Raw genomic sequence first — 24,094 nt, forward strand, 5'->3', positions numbered from 1 at the left:
TTATAAAAAATTATTATTTTTTATAATAATAATTTTGATTTAATTTTCTGTTTCATTTTCTTTCTATGAAATAATTAAAAATTACAGATAATCTATTGAAAATTAGTATAGAGCAAATTTTTAATTTTTTCAAAGAATAAAATGGAAAATTTTACTTTATTTTTCTTCTTGCATATGAAGTTATATCAGATCAAGTCCAGGATGTTATTTTTTTTCTTATTTCTGTATTAAATAAAATAAATGATTATTTAGTAAATTGATATATAAAATCTTTATTCATATTGATTTTAAATAAAGCATGAATATAACATATACTTATTATATAAACTAGACTTTCTAATTATAATAAATAATTTTTAAAATCTAAAGTCATTATTACAAAAAGTTAATATTGAAAGAAGTTAATTTATGATGTTTTAATTTTATATTATACTTAATTTCAGCAAGAGGAGGAGCGTCAGAAAGAATTAAGAAAAAGGGCTAGAAAATTAATTGAGGAGGCACGTCAGGGTATTAATAAGCCGGATTTAGGTGGATTTCCTTTCCCGACTGTTAATGTCTCCAATTCTAACAACAATGTTGAAACTGGTAATGATGGTAGCACTTTGAATACAAACATCTTAAATAATAACAAAAATGGAAATGCTGATTTTCCAGTATCATTGCACATAAATTCTGGTATGTTTACTAAAACACTAATGATGAATGCATGAAAAAAATTACATATTTTTATATTGGAAGATATTAAATGCATGACTAATGTAATATTAATTTCATTTCTAATCCTTTTTCTCAGTTATAGAAATATTTCTCTAGTATTAGAAAACATATAGGTATTTTGCAAATTTTTAATCATTTATAAAAATGTTATTCATAAGTATAGTGATGTATATGAACAAAAAATTACCAATGATATAAGTATCATTGAGGAATGAAACTGATTGCTAAATTATTTCAATTTTTATTTTTTAAATTAAGGACATTTAAATGAATATAAAAGGTTTATGTAAATAATTTGTACTTGTTATTAAAATATTCATCCAAAGTATGAACACATTCAAATAAATGGGAATATAAGATAGTTTAATTTGACATTTGAAATGAATTACAAAAATTTTCAAAAATATTTTATTTGATAAGTCAATAAAATATAGAATATGATCCAAAAATTTCATCTCTCATGTAATATATAGCTTGATGTCAGTTATTTAGTCCAAAATCTGAGATGAACTAACTGCAGATAATCAAATAGCGAATTGTGTTATACTAACTGGACATAAATTATGGCTAATTGACTATAATTTGAGAATTTATGAGTAAAATAGTTTATCCTGATGAATGTAGAAATACAACAATAGTAAAATTAATATATATGCATTAATCTTATGGCCAAGGTTCAGCTAGTATAACTGATAACATGTATACACACAAAATACAAGTTAGTGTTTAAATCTTTCTCCTGATTAACTTTTTCAAACTTCTAAATTATTAATTAATTTCATAATTTAGAAGTTTGAAGTAGAAGTAAATTACAAAACTTTTCTGATAGAAAAAGTAAAGAATTTAGTTTAGGTAATAAAATCATATTTATCTTATTTTTAAATTACCATTTCTTAGCTATCATCATTATGAGAAATGGAACTTGATCAGTTTTCACACCTAATGAACCAGTAAAATTCACTAAAAAAAGTGGAAGTTTTTTTATTGGATTTTACTGGTTCATGTTAGTATTTTTGTGTGTTAATTTTTCTATTTGTCAGTTTTTAGCAAGTTTTAACTTTTATGTTTTACAGTTTTACTCCATTTATTTTCAAAAAATTTTGGTTACTTCTAGCTGTCACTAATAAATACATTAAATACATTGTTTCAATTTCATCAGTTATATATAAGAATTGAAGAGAGACAAATAACTCAAAATGTAATTCCGTTTTATATAATAAAGTCTACATAACCAATCAACAGTGTTCCTGTATGATAAGTTCTCCATAGCAATTTTGTGCTTGCTTCCAAAGTTCTATTACTTATAACTATCTATTTATGGTTTCTCCAACATTATTTTATTTAAACATAATTTAGTTTGTTTCTGATACTATTGTTTAAAATAATAAAAAAAGGAGAAAGAATGATATAAATTTATACTTGTAATATGTTATGAGGGGAAATCACAATATAATGTTCTTTGTTTTATTTTAAATGTAAACAAGCTACAATGCAGAAATATCAAATATAGACACACATTCAATCTATTTTAACATTAAATTAATATTTAATGTTAAAATAGATTGAATATCAGTATAGTCTCAAATATTATTTACTGCACAGTTTTTTAAACATTTGTACATCTTTAGTTATCGAAGTATAAAACTGAATATTCTTTAGAAATACAGTAGACCCCCCCCTATAACGCTTAGATACGTTCCACGTTAATCGAATTTTACGTTGTAGGAATGATTAAATACATGAGCCAATCGTAGCCCGATAGGTGTGAAGTTTACGGACTAAGGCTGTTTGAAAGGTTTTCTTCTATAAAATTAACCGATTCTAGACTAATTCCACTCAACATTTCCAAAACATGTATAATTTTTTGGGAATAATCTGTATAAACTATGCTATAAACAAAAAATTGTAGGATTACTTACCGAGTATGCACCATTCGACTACGCCGTTGCTCAAAGCTTGTTTTCGTCGCAGAACAGTGCACGAAACGGCGGCCGCGATTTCTGATAACGAATTTTTCGCAGAAAAATAACTTGACCTTTGGAGACATCATTAATATAAATAATTTTTATGGCCATTGAATAAGAAATGTTTCTTTCACAAGAAATGTATAAAATTAGTGCTGTATTAGACTTACGGTACCTAATTTACATACTGTACAGACAATAATAAACTCAACTTACTAGCCTAAAATCTCCGTAGCGTGTTGCCAGGCGGCAGAAAGCATATATATAATTATAATAAAGTTACAATAAATTAAGTTAATATATAATTATATATACAGTACCTAATTTATATATAATTAATATATAATTATATGTACAGTACCTAATTTATATATAATACTGTACAGACGATAGCAAACTCAATTTAGCTGCTCCGTAGCGTGGCGCAGGGCGGAGGAAAGTAGTTCGGCTGCTCATCCACTATTGGTCCAGATTCTATCAATCTTGTCGCGAAACGAGTCGGCGACGACGTTTTAGGAGCTCCTTTATACGAATGTTGCTACAATTTTTTCGCTACATTATAGGAACGCACGTTATAGGGGGGTCGACTGTACCTTGAATATATATAGTTATTCTCTGACTAAAGTTGCCAGTTTCTAATGAGTTGATTCCAGGATTTTTCCATTCCAGAAGTAAAAAATTCTGGAAGATTTGACATTTTTTACTCTAAAGAAAAAGTACCATTTTGATACTACAATATCAAAATAGAATAGGTGATAACAAATAACAATATCAAAATGGTATTAGAATAGGTATTAGAAATGGTATTACTTGGTACTTTTTCTAAAGAAAAAGTACCAAGTAATACCATTTTGATATTGCTATCACCTATTCTTTAGTCTGCTTTAATGTATACTCAAAAGTTGATTGTCTTGTTGAGTAAATACAGAAGGAAGGCCTCAATTTGGAAGTTAGAAAATTTTAAAATTTTTTCCAAATTCTGCAAGTCTCCTAACAAATTTGGAAGAGTTGGCAACTACTGACTTATGACTACACAACTTGCAACCATCTGTACATAAAACAACTGAAACCAGTGTAATAAAAAGTTGTTTGGAATCTAAAATAATTATTTGCACTTACTAGCCTGACATGATATAATGATTAAATTGTAAATATAATACTGTAATGGAATAAACACACACTACATAATAATATCTCTTTAAGTTCATGTCAAACTAATTACAATGCAAGTTTGAGCCATTAGTGTCTTAAATATGAAAACAAAACTAGTTTTCTGCAGAGCTGTTCTGTTCAGATTATTCCTTTCTTTCTAATTTTATTTTAAGGTTAAAGTGAATTAAAAATAAATATGTGATTTTTGATTCTTCTGAATGTGGTTGACTACCTATGTCAGCATTTCTCAACCTATGGTCCACAATGATGGGACAGGTGGTTCATGGCAAATTTAAATTAATAGAGATTAAAAGTTTGTTCAATGATGATTCACTTTTAATAGTTTACTTCCAATTTAATTAATTATGTTTCTATATGTATTGAAAACATGCTTTCAGATTTATTATGTTATGAATGGCACAATATGTCCTAAATGTTGGTAATACCCACATAGGTTTAAAAATAGTAATGGTATTAATGAAATATTATATGCTGACCTGATGAATGTAGAAATACAACAATAGTAAAATTAATATATATGCATTAATCTTATGGCCAAGGTTCAGCTAGTATAACTGATAACATGTATACACACAAAATACAAGTTAGTGTTTAAATCTTTCTCCTGATTAACTTTTTCAAACTTCTAAATTATTAATTAATTTCATAATTTAGAAGTTTGAAGTAGAAGTAAATTACAAAACTTTTCTGATAGAAAAAGTAAAGAATTTAGTTTAGGTAATAAAATCATATTTATCTTATTTTTAAATTACCATTTCTTAGCTATCATCATTATGAGAAATGGAACTTGATCAGTTTTCACACCTAATGAACCAGTAAAATTCACTAAAAAAAGTGGAAGTTTTTTTATTGGATTTTACTGGTTCATGTTAGTATTTTTGTGTGTTAATTTTTCTATTTGTCAGTTTTTAGCAAGTTTTAACTTTTATGTTTTACAGTTTTACTCCATTTATTTTCAAAAAATTTTGGTTACTTCTAGCTGTCACTAATAAATACATTAAATACATTGTTTCAATTTCATCAGTTATATATAAGAATTGAAGAGAGACAAATAACTCAAAATGTAATTCCGTTTTATATAATAAAGTCTACATAACCAATCAACAGTGTTCCTGTATGATAAGTTCTCCATAGCAATTTTGTGCTTGCTTCCAAAGTTCTATTACTTATAACTATCTATTTATGGTTTCTCCAACATTATTTTATTTAAACATAATTTNATAATATACATTGAAAATTTTATATTAGCTTAGAAAATTGTAGTATTCAGGAAATTTATACAATACAATCTCAGTAATCTGGCTGTTTGCTAGTTTGACATGTCCAATGACATCTGACACTAGTCAACTCTTAAATATACCAGCATTGTTGCCAAGTCCATAGACAAGCTTCCCACTAGTTCATACTAGTTTACCAGTTCCTACTAAATTTGAACACCTTTCCATAAATGTGGCATTATATTGATCCTGGGTGTAATATTGAGGATTGTTAGGCTTTTCATCTTAGGCTGCACAATAAAGGGTCAGTCAGTACCTTATAACCCAGTACTGTATAAAAATCAGTCCTGTGAGATTTCAGTTACAATATTTTTGGAGGATTTCTCCCCTAAAAATACTGTACCTTCCACTAATTTTTTCATGATTGCTTCAGTTTCCACTAAATTTAGTAAGAATCCACCAACTTGACAACATGATTACTGGCAGTACAGTTGGATGATTGGATGACAAAATGGCAGAAGATAATTGAAACTTATTTTAAAACAATCGGTGACTAATTTGGGAACTCTAAAATATGGTAACATATGATTGCTCTTTTTTGATATTTTCTGCTATTATATTCAATAATTGTTTTTCATTAATACAATGTTATTACATTGTATATATCATGGATATATAATATCACAGAAATAAATGAATGTTTTTCTTTCTGAATGCAATTAAATGATCAAATTCATCTTATGAGTTAGTTCCAATAATTTGGCGCTCCTTAATATGACACTGTTCTAGTTGTTTATGTCAGATTACCAAGATTATACTGTATTTATGTCAAATTATTATATATTGGAAAAATTTTTATAAAGTCTATTTTATAGGAATTTTTTATGAAACTTTATGGTAAAATGTTCTATAGATGCTTCTTACTAAATTATTTTATTTCTATTTATTGAAAATATAATTTCAACTTATATTCAAAGCCAACCAATGCCATATGTCAGCAGGCTATAATACTAATAAATTATGCATACTGAAAGAAAAGAATTGGTCCAGAGTGGGACTCGAAGCTGCCACTCTTGCTTACAGTGCAAATGCATTGCCAATTACGCTACTTGGACTTCCATTCCTGCTCCAGGCCAATTTTTTTTAGTAGATCTCAATAAATTATTTAATTAAAAATTATAATTATTAAATTTATTAAGAGATGGTGCCTAATGCCTCCCTCTATTACCAAATTGTTTTATAATTTATTAGTATTATAACCATTATCTAGCTCGATGACATACAGCAATGGTTGGCTTGTAGTTTTATAATGCATCGGATTTTAGTGGTGTTGTTTGTTCAACTTATACTTACTAAAGCAAGAAAAATTATATAATTTTTCATTGTTAATTCTCAAGAATTTTTATTTTAATTACTGTAATGGTCAATAAATCAGTACATTTTGACAAAATTAACTTTTGTCAAAATAAAAACGTGTATGATTTTGAATATTGGGCTAAATAGCAAATATTGAATAAACAGTAGAAATTTATTGCAAATCATAAATATTCTTACAATATGTATAAATACTTATGACATTTGAAGAAATTTGTTTTAATAAGACAAGATTTTCAGTTATAAAAACAGAATTAAAAAATAAGGCATTTCATATTTCTTTGTCAAAAACATTCATTCAATGAGACAATTCATCATCAAACAACTAGTTTTTTAGTATTGAATAACAAAGTAACTTATAACTGAGTTTTCAATATTTAATTTAGAGAGTCATTTGTTAATCATAGTTTATTTCTTAATCAAAGTCATCATACAGGCAAATTCCATGCAGTAGACAACTTCTATAAGATAAAAATCTTTTTTCTCTTATATAAATAATGTGAAATGTGTGGGTTGTGTGGTAGTAAACTTATAAATTTTGCACATTATTGCAAGTATTTCAAAATGCCATCTTTTATAATAGAAAGAAGATATTTTTGAATAATTCTAACATACATGTATTTTGATTTTGGGTTCTAAGAATAACATTATTCTTAGAACCCAAAACAAAGCAAAGATTATTGAAATTGTACTGTATATTTACCATTTATCCATAACTGTAGAACATAAATCTAATTTGAAATCTTTATAATAATAATATGGTTATTATTATTATTAAACTTTTTGTTTTGTAATTTTGCACAAGATTTAGATTTTAACTATAAAAATCATGATAGTTAAATCTTCAAAAAACTTATCTTAATCCAGTGGTTCTTAAAGTGTTTTGGCTTATAGCACACTGTAAAGCATGTAAAATTTCTAGTTCACTTTGTGTACAAAATTAAAAGTATATCGATATATTTTAAATTACAAATAGCTATGTATTGTACAATAATAACTGTTATTCTAGGAACCTAGCCTAAGTATTAGCTGATTATGTACAGTACAGTATATAATAAATGTTTATACAAATGAGTTCCTTCTCATTTTTAAAATATACTTTCATAATATTCATAGCATACTTAGCATCTCTTGTAGTACATTGTCTGAGAATCACTGTCTTAATCAGAACAATCAAAAAATAGAATTGTTTTTTTTTTAATAATTATAACTCACATGAACTGAATACAGTAGACCTGCAGTAATCCGACAAACATTTTGCAAGGTGGTGTTGGATGATCAAATTTGTTGGACTATAGAGTATTGCCACTGACCTCTTGTAGTCTGGAACTTTTTTGAAAAGGAGTACCTTGTAATCTGACAAATTGTATAATTATAAAAATGGTAAGATCAAATCTTTATTTACTACATAATGTACGATATGGGACTTAGTGAATTAAACAACACAATAGATAGCATAGGGTTTATTATAAAATTAATGTTATTAACGCTATAGCACTTGCAAAAAAATAATAATTAAACGTATTGATGTCAATCAATTACATACAACATATGTAAGTATTTTCAAGGTACATACCAGGTGTATAAGCTTAAATTCGCTGTTTACTAATAGATGGCGTAAGCGAGCGTATTAAGTTACCATGACGACGCCATATTGTTTTTTTGATGATTTTGACGTCTGTCAACATTAATCAGTGCACATCATCAGATATTTCGTACAACAACATATATATTTTTTTTTTGTAATCATGTCTACTTTTGTGACAGAAAAAGAGCATATGCGGCAAGCTTTGCTTTTCTGCTTTAATTTGAAGAAATCGGCTGCGAAGCACATCGAATGCTTGTGGAGGCTTATGGAGACAGAGCTTTATCAGAAACCACGTGCAGAGATTGGTTTCGTCAGTTAAAAGATGGAAATTTTTACCTGAGCGACAAGAAGCGTGAAAATCAGCCCAGGAAGGTTGAGGACCATCAACTGCAGGCTTTTTTGGATGAGGATGATACCCAATCACAAAAAATGCTTGCCGAGCAATTGGGTGTTACTCAACCAGCCATTTCCATGCGTCTACGTGCCATGGGAAAGATTCAGAAGATCCGAAAATGGGTGCTGCATGAATTGAACGATAGGCAGATGGAGCAATGCCAAAACACATGCGAAATCTTGCTCGCCAAGCAAAAAAGAAAGTCGTTTCTGCATCAGATTGTAACTGGCGATGAGAAATGGATATATTTTGAGAATCCTAAATGCAAGAAATCATGGGTTGATCCAGGCAAACCATCAACATCTTTCCCAAGACCAAATTGCTTTGGATGGAAGACAATGCTGTGCGTTTGGTAGGATCAGCAGGGTATTATCTACTATGAGCTGTTGAAACCTGGTGAAACTGTCAATGCTCACCACTACCACCAACAACTGATCAAATTGCACTGTGCTCTGCGTGAAAAAAGGCCTGATTATCAGCAAAGACACGACAATCTGATTTTCCTCTGAGACAATGCACCATCGCATGTGTCAACATTGGTCCGAAACTACTTGGAGACACTCAACTGGGAGGTGCTACCCCATCTCGCTTATTCACCAGAACCTGGCCCCTTCCGACTATCACCTCTTTTCATCGATGGACCACGCGCTTGCTGAGTGGCACTTCAATTCTTACGAAGACATCCGAAAATGGCTTGATGAGTGGTTTGCCTCGAAAGAGAAGAAATTTTTTTGTCATGGTATCCACACATTGCCCGAGAGATGGAACAAATGTGTCACTAGTGAGGGAAAGTACTTTGAATAAATTTGTTTTTGCTTTCTAAGAAAAAAACGTGTGTTTTTCTGACTAAAAAACAGCGGATTTAAGCTTATACACCTATGTACTATGTATGATCTTAATTTGAAAATGGATAAACAAATAAATTTATGGTGCATGCAAATATTCATCAATTTTCTTTTGTTTTACATTGGCTAAATGCAAGAGTAAGGCCTTGTCTCTCAGTCTCCTCAGAAGTAAAAGTTCGTTGTACGATGCACCATTCTCTTTAGCCCATTGCATATCAAGCTGCATATAGTCATGTCGGATTATAGGGAGTGCCGGATTACTGTGGGTCTACTGTATTAACATTTAGTCATTTCATGTTATATTATTTTTAATCAAAGGTTACAAAAAATTTTTTAATGACTGTGTTTTGAAAATTTTTCAATGTAAATATTGCAATAAATTCACAAAAAATTTTATTGGCAAATGGTGTAAATATAACTTAAATTTAAAGTATTTGTAATATTTATAAATATATGTATAGTTTATAAAGATTTGGAATTTAATCTTTGGTAGAATTAGTAAAAATAATTTACCATAAAGTCTCTATACAAATATCTATTACAAAAATGTTTGTTTTGTTAATGAAAAAATATTTTATGATAATTTTTTTTTGTTTTATTAAATATAATCTATATTATAAATTTTTTAATTCTATAATTTCATATACTATATGTTAATATTTTAATATAGTAAAATCTGAAGAACCATTATATGTCCTAAGTAAGACTTTCATTTAGATTTTTCATTAAGAAGTTCTTGATATTTTTGCTAAGTTCAATATGATATGAGATATGTTTTAACATCATTTGAATGTAGAAGTGAATGTGTTTATATTTGTAATAAAAAATTCATTTGAATTAATTGCTTTATTTTAAAAATAATTTATATTTACTGGTAAAAAGATATATTTAAAAAATATTGAGTTAGTGATAACATTAATTGAATTTTTATAGCAGATGAAGATAAAAGTTTGAACTCAGTTTCTGAATCTGTCATAGAAAAATCCAGAATTAATCAAGATGGAAATATTTCATCTGACAAAATAACAACTTTGGCTAAAGAATCATCAGTTAATGATAATGTAAGTTAACGTATTAAATAACCTTTTTTTTTTTAAATTAATTTTGAATTTTAATAAAATATTATTTAAAATAACTTTATAAATAATCAAAATACAAGAAAAGCCTGTTAATAAGATACAAATTACTATTACAAATATCTAATGATGACTACTAGGTGATAAATATAAATTTTTAACATTTTAAAAAACCAATCCAAACATTTTGAGTTGCCATCCAAGCCAGTTGAGTTGATCTGACCTAACGATTGTTGACAAAACTAATAATTTTAAATGATGGCAACATGAAAGCATATAGTTGTAACTCTGGTTTTTTGTTTTTTTTAGAAACCTCTAATACTATAATTCAATATCAAATTAATTTTGAAGTTTTATAAGTGCTATAAAAATTCCATTAATGTTTAAGATACAGGAAAAGATCTATTGGTTATTTTTTCCTGTATTTACTGATGCTAATTACCATTACTATATTAAAGAAAGAAAACATTTTTAAAAACAAAAGAACAACTCCACTTGCAATGAACTTCGTTCATCATCTAAACTTTTAGAAATTTACATAAACTTAAAAACCCTAGTATGCATATAAACCAAGTGCTATAAATAATTCTTTTTGTAAATAAACAAGTTTATTCCAACAGTTTACTACTTTGGATTTCATTAGTTTTGAATACATAGCTATGCAAATCTTACAACTACCTGGCAACATATTGCAATGAAGTTTGTTCAGAAAGGATTTTTGGGGAATTTTCTGGAATTTCTTGTAGTTTTTCTTGTCACACATCATGCAAATAAAAGGAAAGTTACCTTTAGTTGTTCATATTAATGTCTGTGAAAAATGGCAAGGATTTGCATTTCTGTGATAGTGCTGTGAACTCTGAAGCTTATATTCTAATCCTTCAGCAACATCTACACAAATCAAAATATAAACTTTTCCAAAGACAAGTCTTTATTTTCCAGCACAATAATGTTTGTCTGCACAATGCTAGAAAAACCGAAGCCTGGCTGCAGTCTAATTGTACATATGTACTCCCTGGCCAGCATCAACCTTGGACCCAATGGTGTAGCGTAGTGGGTGCGGCAGAGGCGGCCCGCCCCGGGCGGCACTTTTTAGGGGTGGCAAAATTACGTTTCGGGGAGGGGCAAAATTACTTTTTAGGGGGTGGCAAAATTTCACAATAAATAATAATAATATTTTGTAAAAACTTGAACCATTTCATCACATATTTTCGTTGCACCTACAATTTGGACTGATTGAAATGAGCACGAAAAGTGTCATCATCTGGACAGTCCGGGATTTCGTGCACAACCTGTTGACCTTTTTTTTTTTTTTTTTTTTTTTGCTTGTGCGAATCACTCATCTTAATATACACCTCCAATGTCCAATACAGCTAAGTCATCTAGGTTACTTATGTTACTCCTGCCCAATTCTCCCTAATCGCTAACTGAACCAGCATGCACTGCACATTATTTCTGTTTGAACACCGCACCTGCTATCCGGGTCAGCGATTTTAAAAAGGTGGCAACACTAGCACGGAATTTTTCATTACTTATTTTGTGACAAAACTGAATTTAGTTTTTTAAATTGAGATATCTAAGTAAGGGGGTGGCGAAATTTTCCTTTGCCCCGGGCAGCTGACACCCACGCTACACCACTGCTTGGATTTATCTCCAATAGAAAATATGAATATTAAAAAGAAAAAAAAATTCAACACTGTCCTCACATTGTTGAGAATTAGATATATACATGAAACATTGATAAATAAATAAAGTGCATAAATAGAAAGTTTATGAGAATGTGATATGACAGTTACCTCAATTACATGAAAAATTATTGACAAAATTCTGAACATTAACTAAGGAAGGTATTTTATGGACATCGTCTTTTTTGCGTGGAGTACAGTACAATGATGTGGCATATGTGTGTTCCATATAACAAATTCCTTTGCATATTTCCATGTATGGAGGATTATCATGAGAAGAAAAATTTTAACTTTGTTGTGTGTACAACTTTTTTATTTTTGTCTTCAGAATGTTTCTTCCTACATTGTTCTTTACGGGCAATACTTTATTACCTGTAAAAGACATTGCCTGTAATTTTTAATAAATAAATTATAACAACAAATTTTGTATTATGTACAGAATGTATTTAATTATTTTAAATTAATTAAAAATTTCAATAAAAATGTTAATCAATATCATACCTTCCTTACATCCTCCAACAATACTTTATTAGAAAAAACATTTTCAGCTTAATTTATGGACTTACTTCATGTTCTACACTACATATAATGGTTTAATGACAAGAGGGCCAAACGTCAGGTCTCCAATTTGAACAAAACTTGTGAGCATATAGCTCTAAACACAAACAAAACAGTTCAAATAATAGAACCCACTTCTCAAGCATTTCCAAAAACCAGGCCTCTGAAAATTGAGTGTTTTAGCTCTTAAGTTTTTGGAAGTTTCACTTCTTGCAACTGATATCTGAGTGGATAACAAGCTAAGTATTGGAGCTGCACTGTGTAGGCAAAAAAAAAATTGCAAAGGTTCACCTTTGCAATTTTTTTTTTTTTTTCGTGTAACAAAATTATTCTATTATTTTACTGTATCCTTAGCATTATTATTACTATTATTATTCCTCATGTTTAAAGCTTATAAAGCTTATACTCATAAAAAGATATTTTTGCTATTGTTTACATACTATAACAACACAAGCAAATAAGCTTTAGATGTTACTGCAGATAGACAAAAAAAGTCAAGTCTAATATGTAAATAGGGTAGCACAGTCACAGAATTTTTTTTAATTGTTAATTTATGAACAATTTTCTCATGCAATCATGTTGTTACACTTCAAATATAACAATACCATTGTATCTGGAAATTAATATGAAGAAATAAAAATTTTATTTAACAACATACAAGGGTTACATCTACAAAGACTTAGTTTTTGCTAAACAGGAAATGATGTCACATTTTTTTTAGTCTTTTGTTTTATAAGCTTTAAATGTGAGGAATAATAATAGTAATAATAATACTAATGATGTGGTGAAATAATAGAATAATTTTGTTACACATAAAAAGAAACTAAAATTGCAAAGGTTTGTTCTACATTGTGTAGCTCCAGTGCTTAGTGTCTTATCCATTTGGCCGGTGATTCCCAACCAGGGATATGCATATCCCAGAAGCACATGCTTGGTGGCTTAGGGGTATGCAAAAAAAATTAATAATGGCAAATAAGAACATTTAGATTCTGCATTGAGGCCTTTGGCAATGTCACATCACTTGATGCTTAGTTTTAAATAAAAATATAATTATATTTTTATTATATTTATTTGTGTCTTTCCTCCAACACTTCTCAATTTATAATAATTTTTTTATATGTAATTGTACAGCACTGTGTAACTGACCAAGGTGCCATTGTTTGACAAACATGCAAAATAAAACTTAGCAAAAATGGGAAATAAAACTTAGGTAAATGGGCTGCCAAGGTTGCCAAATCCAAAAAGATCAGGAACTACTGCACTCAGCTATTGCTGTTACAAGGAGAAGTGAAACCTCCAAAGACTTAAAAGTTAAACACACAATTTTCAAAAGCCTGTTTTTTGAAAATGCTTGAGAAGTGGTTGTATTATTTGGACAAGGAACTAACTGTCTGTGTTTAGGGCTACATGCTCACCAAGTCTCATTCAAATTAAAGACCCAAATATCTGGCGCTCTCCTTGTGAATATTCCAAAATTGGAATGTTTGAATATTTAAATTGATGATTTTTTTTTTTTTAAATTGAGTAATTTAATACATCAAATTAAATAATTAGATATACACATATATAAAGTTATATAAACAATATTTAAAATAGAAACAATGAATAAAAATAACAAACAACAACAAAAGTTATGCATTAGGTGTTATATAATGCAGTAATGGCATTTTAATTATATGCTTGTGTGCAATTGTAGATATGGCCTCATTGTCACGGCTTGGTGATGAAAGATTGCCAGGCAAATGACAAAGTATTGCTTTCTTTATTGTTTATTCAATCCCCTTTGGTTTTAGTGCAAAAGATCTCCAATGCCTCTAAAGTTCTCAACTTGTAGTTATCAAACCCTTTTTGTAAAATTTTTGCTTCATCCCAACATGGTGACACCCTGTATAATAAGGCTCATAGTCTTATTGCACTAGTGCTACAACAAATTTATTTTTAGCAATGTCATATCTAGTTGTTTGGTCAAAAATCTATTGTCCATCCAATATATGTTAGCTTTTTGTTAAATCTGTTGTCTGTAACTGGGATTGAATATCCTCTTGGGGCTCTGTATTATAAATTTTGTTTTTATTTGTTAATGACTTAAATATCAATATCGTAGGATTACTTTTATATGTGATGTGCATGTTTACATATTTAGTGTCCTTTTATACACAAAGAATAGTATGGAGTCATATTTAATTACAGTGCACTTCTGACTGTATTGGGTAGAATTTTCTTGGTCAGGTGTTGGTTTTTAAGGTTGTTTTCTACACTGAGCCATGTTGGAGGTAAGTTTTGTAATGATGCACTACCAGGGTGTTTTTTATGTTTTAGCTCCCAAAATGTCTCTGTAATATCAAAGCAATGGATGTCATGCAATCCTGTTATTTTAAATTAAATCTGTATATTCTTACTCTTGTTAATAATAAATATTTTAGAAATTTAAAGATAATTCTAAAATCTGTTTCAGTATTGCATGCAACATACAGTGAAACCTCGCTTAACAATTATAATTCATTCCAGAATCTTACTCATAATGCAAAACATTCATTAAGCAAAACAATTTTTCCCATATAAATTAATGCAAAATACAATAATGCATTCCATGCTGAAAAAAATACTCAAATATTTTATGTATAACATTTATTCAAAGAAAATTATACAACATACATTGTTAAGGAGCGTGAATCATCTTTATTTTTTTTCTAGCGTGAAATGAACCAACCTGGAATGCAAATTCGATTTGCAGAGAACAGAACTTGAAAAAATGTTTCTCATAAACAGCCAAACGATATGCCAAATTTTTGAACTATGTAAAGGCTATAATTAAATATTAAAAATTAATTAATTTAACTAGAGGTAAACAGTTATGCTTCAGTTAATAATTATAAATAATTAATTTTTAATTTAAACATTTCTAAAATTTAATGACCAATACCTCTAGTCAAATTAATCAATCTCTAATATTTAATTATAGCATTTACATAGCCCAAGAATTTGGCATATTGTTTGGCATGTTTATTATATAATGGGCTATGGTTCTTGTTGTTTATATGTAATATGTCTGAACACAAGTTTGGAAAAATGTGTGATCACAAGCGACAATAAGATGCTAGCGGAACGAGTGCTAAACACAGACTGATGTAGCATGCGCACAATCCGGGACTTCCTCTCTCCTTGTCACTCATTATGCGAGTCATTTTTTTACAATTTGTTTTGCTTGTTATGTGAATTAATCATTATGAAAGGTGCTCATTAACATTAAATTTATCATTAACACAAAATTAATCATTATTCCACTGTATATTAATTTTATGTATTTTTAGATTCTAATAAATCATTGCTTGGCTATAAATTTGTAAGAAATAAATTTATTTTTATTACTTTTTTTTATATATTTTAGACAAATGGAAATTATCCATCTTTTATTCCATTTAAAATAAATGTGGGAATAAATGAAGATGAAATACCCTACAATGAATCTTCAGAAAATTCTTCTTTAGGTAACTTCATTAAATCATGTTGCATTTTGATTATGAATTTAAATATTATAAATTTTAATTAATTTTTTTTATTTATATTTTTTTTATCATTTAATACTTACAAAATAGTAAAATTAATATATTATTTTTTGTAAATCTTATTGTATTGTACTTCTAATGAAATTTTAACACACTTAAATATAAATTTAAAATTTTAAGAAATATTTAACTCTTAACAGTTAGAGGTCTGTTAATATAAAATATAAAATTAGATTAGACNTTTTTTTTTTTTTTTTTTTTAATCCAACCATACACATTAAAAATTTATGAAATATGAAAGAATAGGAAGTTATTGATAATGTTTTGAGAAACCACAAATAATTTTTTCATACCAATATTTATTTCTAAAATAAATAAATAATAATCCAAGGATTGATAAGGAAAATGAGTGTGACAAAAGTTTTCATTTTTCCAAAATTATATTTTCCTCTACTTAATATGGTAGGATATTATCAGTACTTGAATTTATATTTCTCCTTGTGACTTTCTGCAATCAAAAAGTTGTTTAGCCTTTTTGTTATTTTTAACAAAATCTGCAAAGCTTGTACATGACATTGAGAGATTAAAATAAATTAAAAGTTTAGCTTTAATCATTGCTGTTTGTAACCAATTTTTTTTATCACACTATATGAATTTCAAACCACTGGAACACTAGCAGTTGGTCACAAATATGCTCCTGACCAATAGGCTGGCTGCATGGAGTTTTCCATGTTTTCTTCATGTATCTGTGAGAATCAGAAATTTATAGTTAATTTAATGTAAGAAAATATATTATTTCTTACATATTGTTCACAAAAAGGGAAGTTACATTCATTGTGTTTTTTGAGAAAAGGGAAATCAACTTCCTTTTCCACAGGACTTTATTGGTAATTCTGATCACCGTCTGTATTTTTACCCCCTCTACATTTCATTGTGCATTCTGTTGTAACTGCAGATCATTTTATGCTATTGGTCAGAGAACCCAATAAAAGGGTAGTTTTCCTGCCATTTGAGGTAGCCCTCCATAATACGAGGTGCCACAGAAGGCAGTCCTCGAAAACATGAAGCTGCCATAGGAGGCAATCAGCTACCATAAGATTTCTTCAACATATTTTAACTTGTGTGCATACATAAAAAAGATTGTCCTGACGAATTTATCCTCCATCTACCGTACTCCTCCAAAGACTACTGACTGACTTACATTGTAAGGTAGTACGATTTATATCATACTTGTAAACTCTCTCTCTCGCAAGGATAGGATAGAAATTGTTACTTTCTCATTTAAGATTAGCAGTATACACTTGGCATAATAATATATCTAAGAATAGAGACATATTTAGAGTTAAGTTTGATTATGCTAACTTGTATTTGATGTGGAACAATATATATAGTATATTTCTTTTATCTATTAAACATTAATTGTTATGTTTACTTATTGATTCCATTTATTTGCTAAGCTCAGACCATTCACCTGCTACGAGTCGGACTTACCCATGACTCCTCCTGCTCGACAGAAATAGCCCTCCATGATATATTTAGATTGTAACATTTCACGTGTTAGGGCGCAATATCCTTCCCTAACTGGTGTCAGTCCTGACAGTTGAACGTATCAAAAGATTCAGGTAACATTCTTATTTTAAGCCATCCTTAGACGAGAGTGAGCATACCTTAACGTCCCGACGACAAGAGGGTTTAGCCCTCAGCGTGATCTCACATATCTAATGCCTAAATAGAGGTCAGTTCCCATAAAAAGTCCTCCTGGAAGGCATACTCCCTTGGTAGATCACCTGTTTATTGAATTGCTTTATCCATAAAACCATGAACCATGTGTGTTTCTTCCAACTGAATATTCTCTCTATATAGGCATTGCTTGAGGGAAGGGCAAAAATATATTTTTTTCCTTCCCTCAAGCAATGCCAAGGCACACACAGTCACAGTTGAAAAATCTCCATTTTTCACAAACATTAATTATTGATTAAGCAATATTTGAACATGAACCCTAGTCACTTGTTAAATTTTGTTTTACTGAATTCAATCTACATCAGGGATGGCAAACCTTTTTGAGTTATATAGTAAGCATACTTAGCTTTAAAAGATGTTTACATGTGCCAAAGTTGACTTCAAATCAATGTTTAAAGAAATTAAACAAATATGCTTTAATTAGAATAAATATAAAAAAGCCAATTGAAAAAAGGACAGGTAATAAACCAAATGGATGATTGAAAATGACAGATGATAAATCAAAATCATACGATACGTTATGTGCCAGATGATTTCTTCTTACATGCCACTTTGAGCATGTGTGCCATAGGTTTGCCACTCCTAGTCTATACAATTCAGAGAACATCTCACTTCCATCATGAGTGTGATGGAAATGAGTTCCCAATTATTAGCTATATTCATGACATTCTTCAAGTCATTATAATTTTGTAGATTAAATGATTGGTACTAGATTGAGCAAAGGTTAAGGCATTGATCATTTTGGCTAAATATTGCAGAATTCAGCCATAGGATGCTAAGGCTTCTCTTTTAAATATTGCCTGATTCCACACAAGTAGATTATTTATTAATTTATTTATTCTGAACCCAATTTCTTCTATTTATCAATTCAACTTTATGATTTTGAAAAACAGTGTCAGTGGCCTGAATAAATTCAATTTTTATACATTTTGAAGTTGTTCATAATTTAATGTCAACCAAGTACAGATAAAATAAGTAATGAAAAAAAATATGCAATACAATTGAAAACTTTAATAATGTTTTATTTTTCCAATTTAAAATTATATTATTTATATACTTTGGGTATTTCTTCTTTTCAAGTTATTTAAACAACTTTTTCTGATGTTGATGGCATCATTAGTCATTCACTACTTTCCTGACATTTAAATTTAGCTTTAGTAATGATAATATAAGAGAAAATGCTTTCATTTGCAATTACATGATGCAATATATTGTCAAAAACCAGACTAAGTGAGTTTAGCCTGCTGTCATATCTCTACCTTGTTGTGGTCAGGCCTTTCTGATCTGTGCTGCAGTGTGTCTTGTCAGATTTTCTTATCTGAATGCTAAGGCCTGGTCCAACTAAGAGAAAAACTGGCGAATTGCCAAGATGGGAGGCATTGAGCCAAGGGCTGGAAGGTACCCAGGTGGTATAACAGGTTCTACAACCCTTGGGACACCAGGCAACTTTCCATTGTACTCAACTTTGTGTCTACATTGGAGAATTAGTAGCTGTTGACTGTATATTTCCTCTATATTTCAACCCATTCATAGTTTATGGTCTAAAAATGTGCATGAGGTATATGTTGGAGGTTCTCCAACAGGACAGCTGGCTGCTTCTGGGCCTAGTAATACACTCACTGCTGCTAGCTTGAGGTTGGAAGCTTCAAGGCTTAGTATTAAGTATGTGGTTGGCTCATTGTTAATGACTTTAGGAGCTAATAGCAAGTATGCTGCTGCTGACTTGGTCATAACATCATAATGTGGGTGCTCCCACTAAGAGTAAAATCACTGCATTAAGAAATGTTAAATAAAAAAACCTTGTGAAATCCAGCAAATGTTTTAATATAAGTATATCAAACATCATGAAGCCCAATATGTGTATAGAAATATAACCAAACAATCACCTTAAATAATCGTGCCATAACTCCACTAATTTAATGATTAATACTAAGTAATTTGCTACTAGTGATAGATATGTGGTCTGTTCAAAAAGTATAGGAATTTTTTTTTTTCGCGTAAACCGATGATGTGCAAGAGGCCTCTTTCGGTGGAGTTGTGGAGGGGACAGTCATGCACAACCCTGAATTTTTTCCCGCCTGCAGGAAGCGTCAGTCATTGGCAATCGGCCTATGAGTGAGGTCATGTAGTGCGCTCTCGTCGGATTCCACTAAGCTGGAAAATGACTGAACAACGTGAGCAGCGATATTACATCAAATTTTGCCAAAAACCTTGGCGATACCCGAGCGTAAACCATTCACAAGATTCAGCAGGCTTTCGGGGACGATCCTCGAGGCCAAAAAAAGCGCAGCAGGTGCGCAGCAATATCAAAGGTCATGTTGACAGTTTTTTCGACTCTCATGAAGTGGTGTGTCGTGAGTACGCACCACAAGGCCAAACCATCGCAAAGGAGTACTACCAGGAGGTCCTTTGTCGTCTTTCCGATACAGTGCAACACAAACGACTGGATCTGTGGTCGATCAAAACTTGGCAGCTCCATCGTAATAACGCATCCGCCCATTCTGCGCATCTGATTCGGGCTTTCATCACCAAACACAATACTCCTGTGGTTGGTCATGCTCCATACTCTCCCCACATGTCTCTGTGTGACCTTTGGCTATTTCCCAAGCTGAAAATGCCGCTAAAAGGAACCCAAATTTAGTCGAGAGAAGACATCGTGTGGAATCCGACGGACCGGCTGATGGCCATTCCAAAAGATGCATTCCAGCAGTGTTTCCAGCAATGGCAGGAATGCTGGGAGAAGTGTATACATTACCAAGGAGACTACTTTGAAGGGAATTAGGGTTTTGTACCTCAAAGTCAATAAATTTATTTTTGCCGACCAAAGGTCCAATACTTTTTGAACACACCACGTATTAGACACCATCTCTTAAGTAAATTAATAATTAGAATTTTAATACAATAGAGCATCGGTTATCCAAATATTGATCAACCGAAACGTCTGTTAACCGAAAGCTTACCAGTCAGCAAATTTAAATTTCCACTAGTGCAATCTTTGGCTATGTCTTGGGCTACTCCAATATTATTTTTGTTGGTGTGCATGTTTTAGCTGGCGGCACTGGCATGACCATGAGAGGGTACTTGAGTGACAATACTGATTTCTTTGGTATCATGAGATGTGCCTCAGCATCATAAGCACACCACTTGAATACCCTCCTGTTATGCACATAATTAAAATGAAAAATGTTTAAGTTTAATTTATAAATGTTAGTAATATTAATAGAGCTGATGTATACAGATTAAAACCAATGAATAACATTAAATAAAAATCCTGAAAATCTATAGAAATTTATGTAGGCTGATTCACAAAGTAGTTCAGGAGAAAATTCTTGATGACATTTTTAACAAAAAATGTCATGTGAAAATGGGTCTGAATCTTAAGATGAAAGTAGTAGTTTTAAAGAGAATAAAAGGAAATCAATGAAAAATATAAAATAAAATGCTTGAAAGTTATTTACTGATGAAATCACAATTATTGCACAATATTTATAAGCTATTTTCAGATTTTCTTCTGATTTAATACACTGAACCATATATATTGTATTTCTGATTTCAGTGTGGTTGTTTCTAATGAATGCAACAGTGTTCATATCATGAACAAGTGTTTCATGTTATGTGTATCTGTGCATCTTATTCATGTAAACAAGATTTTTCATTTTTAAATACAAAAATCTAAGGACTGGATTAGATTAGATACAAGTCAGGTTTAGTTCACAAGGATATATAACAGTTTTTTAGGAAAAAAACATGAAATTACAGTTGAGTCCACTTAAGAGAACATTGGCTAAGGTAGCAGTTTGCTTAAGAGATTATTCTCCCACTTTCCTGATTTTCTCCCCTATATTTTACTTTAGCAGGATACCCATTAACACAGCACTGTGTGGTGTTCATTGCAACAAATACAAAGTCCCGCGAGTGGAAAAGTACAAAATAAATACTTGTTAGATAATTTTTTGACACAAAGTTATTTATTTTCACTTCGAACAGGTTCGTTTTTCCCTTTTTCTTTTGGGATCCCAATATTACAAAAAATGTTTTTCTGTGTACACACAGGCGTTACAATCTCATCAATAAAATAGCGAGCTAATTGAGCGACAATTACGCACAGTCCGAAACTTATAACTAATCCTTATACTATTTACAACTAAAGAAGAGAAAAAGGAATAGACAGATAAGAATAGTTTAAGATAAAGATGGAAATACCTGGGATTTTCTTGTGTTCGTAATCTTGGGTGGGATACTACACTGGAGCTTTACTTGGGACATTACTTCTCGTCCTTCCTGTGGACCTCTCGTATGGTTCTTTCTGTAGCTCTCTTCGACGTTTCTGTTTAGGAATTTCTTCTTGCAAGTTCTCTGGCTTCATGTAGCCTCCAATCGCTTTATACTCGATCTGGAGCGCTACCTCCTCTTTGCTCTTCTTCTTCTTCGGAATTTGAGCCCAAACTTCTTTTTATCAAAGTCTCGTAGTCCCGGTCGTCCTACACACGACACGGAGCCCTACCTTATCTCATCCGTTCTCCTCAAGCGCTTGACCCAGACTTTCCTTCTCCTTTTGTTCTCCGGCCTTAGGGTCCTACTTCACCCTTTGTTCTACTCTCATTTCTTGGAATTGGTAATCCCACCCAAGGGAAAAAGGTTGGAAGGGAAAGTTCTGGGAAAAGTAAGAAACAAAGGAACAAAGAGAAAGTTAAAACTAACTAAAATTAATACGTATTTTTATACAATTTTATGGCCGACAGCCACAACTGGATAGTATAGCAGTCTGTTTAAATGAGTCCATTCAGCTACATTTTTAGAGCAGTATTTCACATAAGGAAGTGCTATTCTAAGAAAGATTTGTTACCACCCAAGGTACAGTACATGGTGGCAGGGCTCTCTACACTATGGTACAGTACATATTGTATGGAGATTTAGTGAAACCTTCCATTGGTCAGTTTTCTAATACATAGGCAGTTAAAAGATTTACAGAATCATAATAAACAGTTTTATTACATACACATATAAGAAGCAATTACATATTAAAAAGGTATAAAATAAAAATGAACAAACTGCAGATCAAATGTATGGTACATTTTCATCTTGAAGAATTTCAGTGGTCACATAATCTTACTTTAAAAAGTGATACTATACTTATTTGTTTTTTATTGTATGACCCATTAAAGAATATTCAGAAATTTTGGAGCTAAGCTGTTCACATTTTTTCAGCTAGGTCACTTACAGTATTTCTAGAAAGAAGTGAAAGTAATGCTAAAAAAGTCTAAGAAGAACAAAAATAAACTTGAATATGTGATGTTAAGCAAAGTGATGTATATCACATCAAAGTTTACCATGGGCTAATTGATATAAAAAATGATATAATTTAGTTAATATTATTCTTATTGGATTGTGTTAACAACCACCAGCATTTATTTCTCATCTCTTATAATCAATTTTACTGTTTTTTAAAGAAAATTTAACAATGATTATTGTAAATGGTTACAAATGTATGTGTATCTTTTCTCGATGACGATATAATGAAACAATGTTAAATGAAAGGACATTAAGTAAGGATTTGCCATACTGTTTGTTAATTATTTAATATAACAATAAAATTTGTGATATTAGAGTGGAAACCAATATGTAATTATAGTAAACTTATGTGGTGATGAATTTTAATGTTTTCAAGTATATTAAAAGTTACATAGACCTTCTAAGACATGAAAAAGTGAAGAAAATTGAATACCATTAACAGGCCTCTCAATGATCCTGTTTCTTCAAATAAGAGACGATTGTGCAGCAATCCTGAGGGTGCTCTCTTAAGTGGATTCTACTGTATTAATAATCTGAAATGTTGATATAATATTTTCACTTCATAACTATGGATAAAACTTTATGAATAACTGTCTAGTTGTGAATTTGTAAGATATGTAATAGTATCTCTCTAAACAAACTTCTGACAAATTTTATTTTCTAGTTCTGTTTAGAGAACTGTAATATTTATTTTATGAAATATGTATATACAGTATAAATAATTAAAAAATAATTATAAATAGCTTTTTAAAATAGTATATTAATTCATTAAAGTATCATACAGGATTTTTTTTTATATTGTATTTGAATTTTAATCATAATACAAGACTTAAATAAATAAATAATTTTAATTTAAATAATAAATANAAGTATGAAATGGGAATTGTTAAACATTTTAATTTTTGAACTTGAAAAAAGTTCATTAAAATCACAATTTAAAACAAATTGGAATTTATAATGAAGTT

At 30.1% G+C, this 24,094-nt stretch overlaps 1 protein-coding gene across 1 annotated transcript in view; it reads left to right on the plus strand.

Annotated features, from left to right (window-relative positions):
* LOC111621132 (EH domain-binding protein 1-like) overlaps window positions 1–24,094 on the plus strand; it is a 110,241-nt gene that overhangs the window by 52,256 nt on the left and 33,891 nt on the right. Inside the window, exons 10-12 of the mRNA XM_023363203.1 lie at window positions 444–678; window positions 10,209–10,336; window positions 15,980–16,079. Coding sequence (XP_023218971.1) covers window positions 444–678; window positions 10,209–10,336; window positions 15,980–16,079 — 463 coding nt within the window. The remainder of the gene's footprint in view (window positions 1–443; window positions 679–10,208; window positions 10,337–15,979; window positions 16,080–24,094) is intronic.

The sequence above is a fragment of the Centruroides sculpturatus genome, unplaced genomic scaffold, assembly GCF_000671375.1.
Source record: "Centruroides sculpturatus isolate CEXI.00-Female unplaced genomic scaffold, Cexi_2.0 scaffold171, whole genome shotgun sequence".
NCBI classification, from domain to species: Eukaryota; Metazoa; Arthropoda; class Arachnida; order Scorpiones; family Buthidae; genus Centruroides; species Centruroides sculpturatus.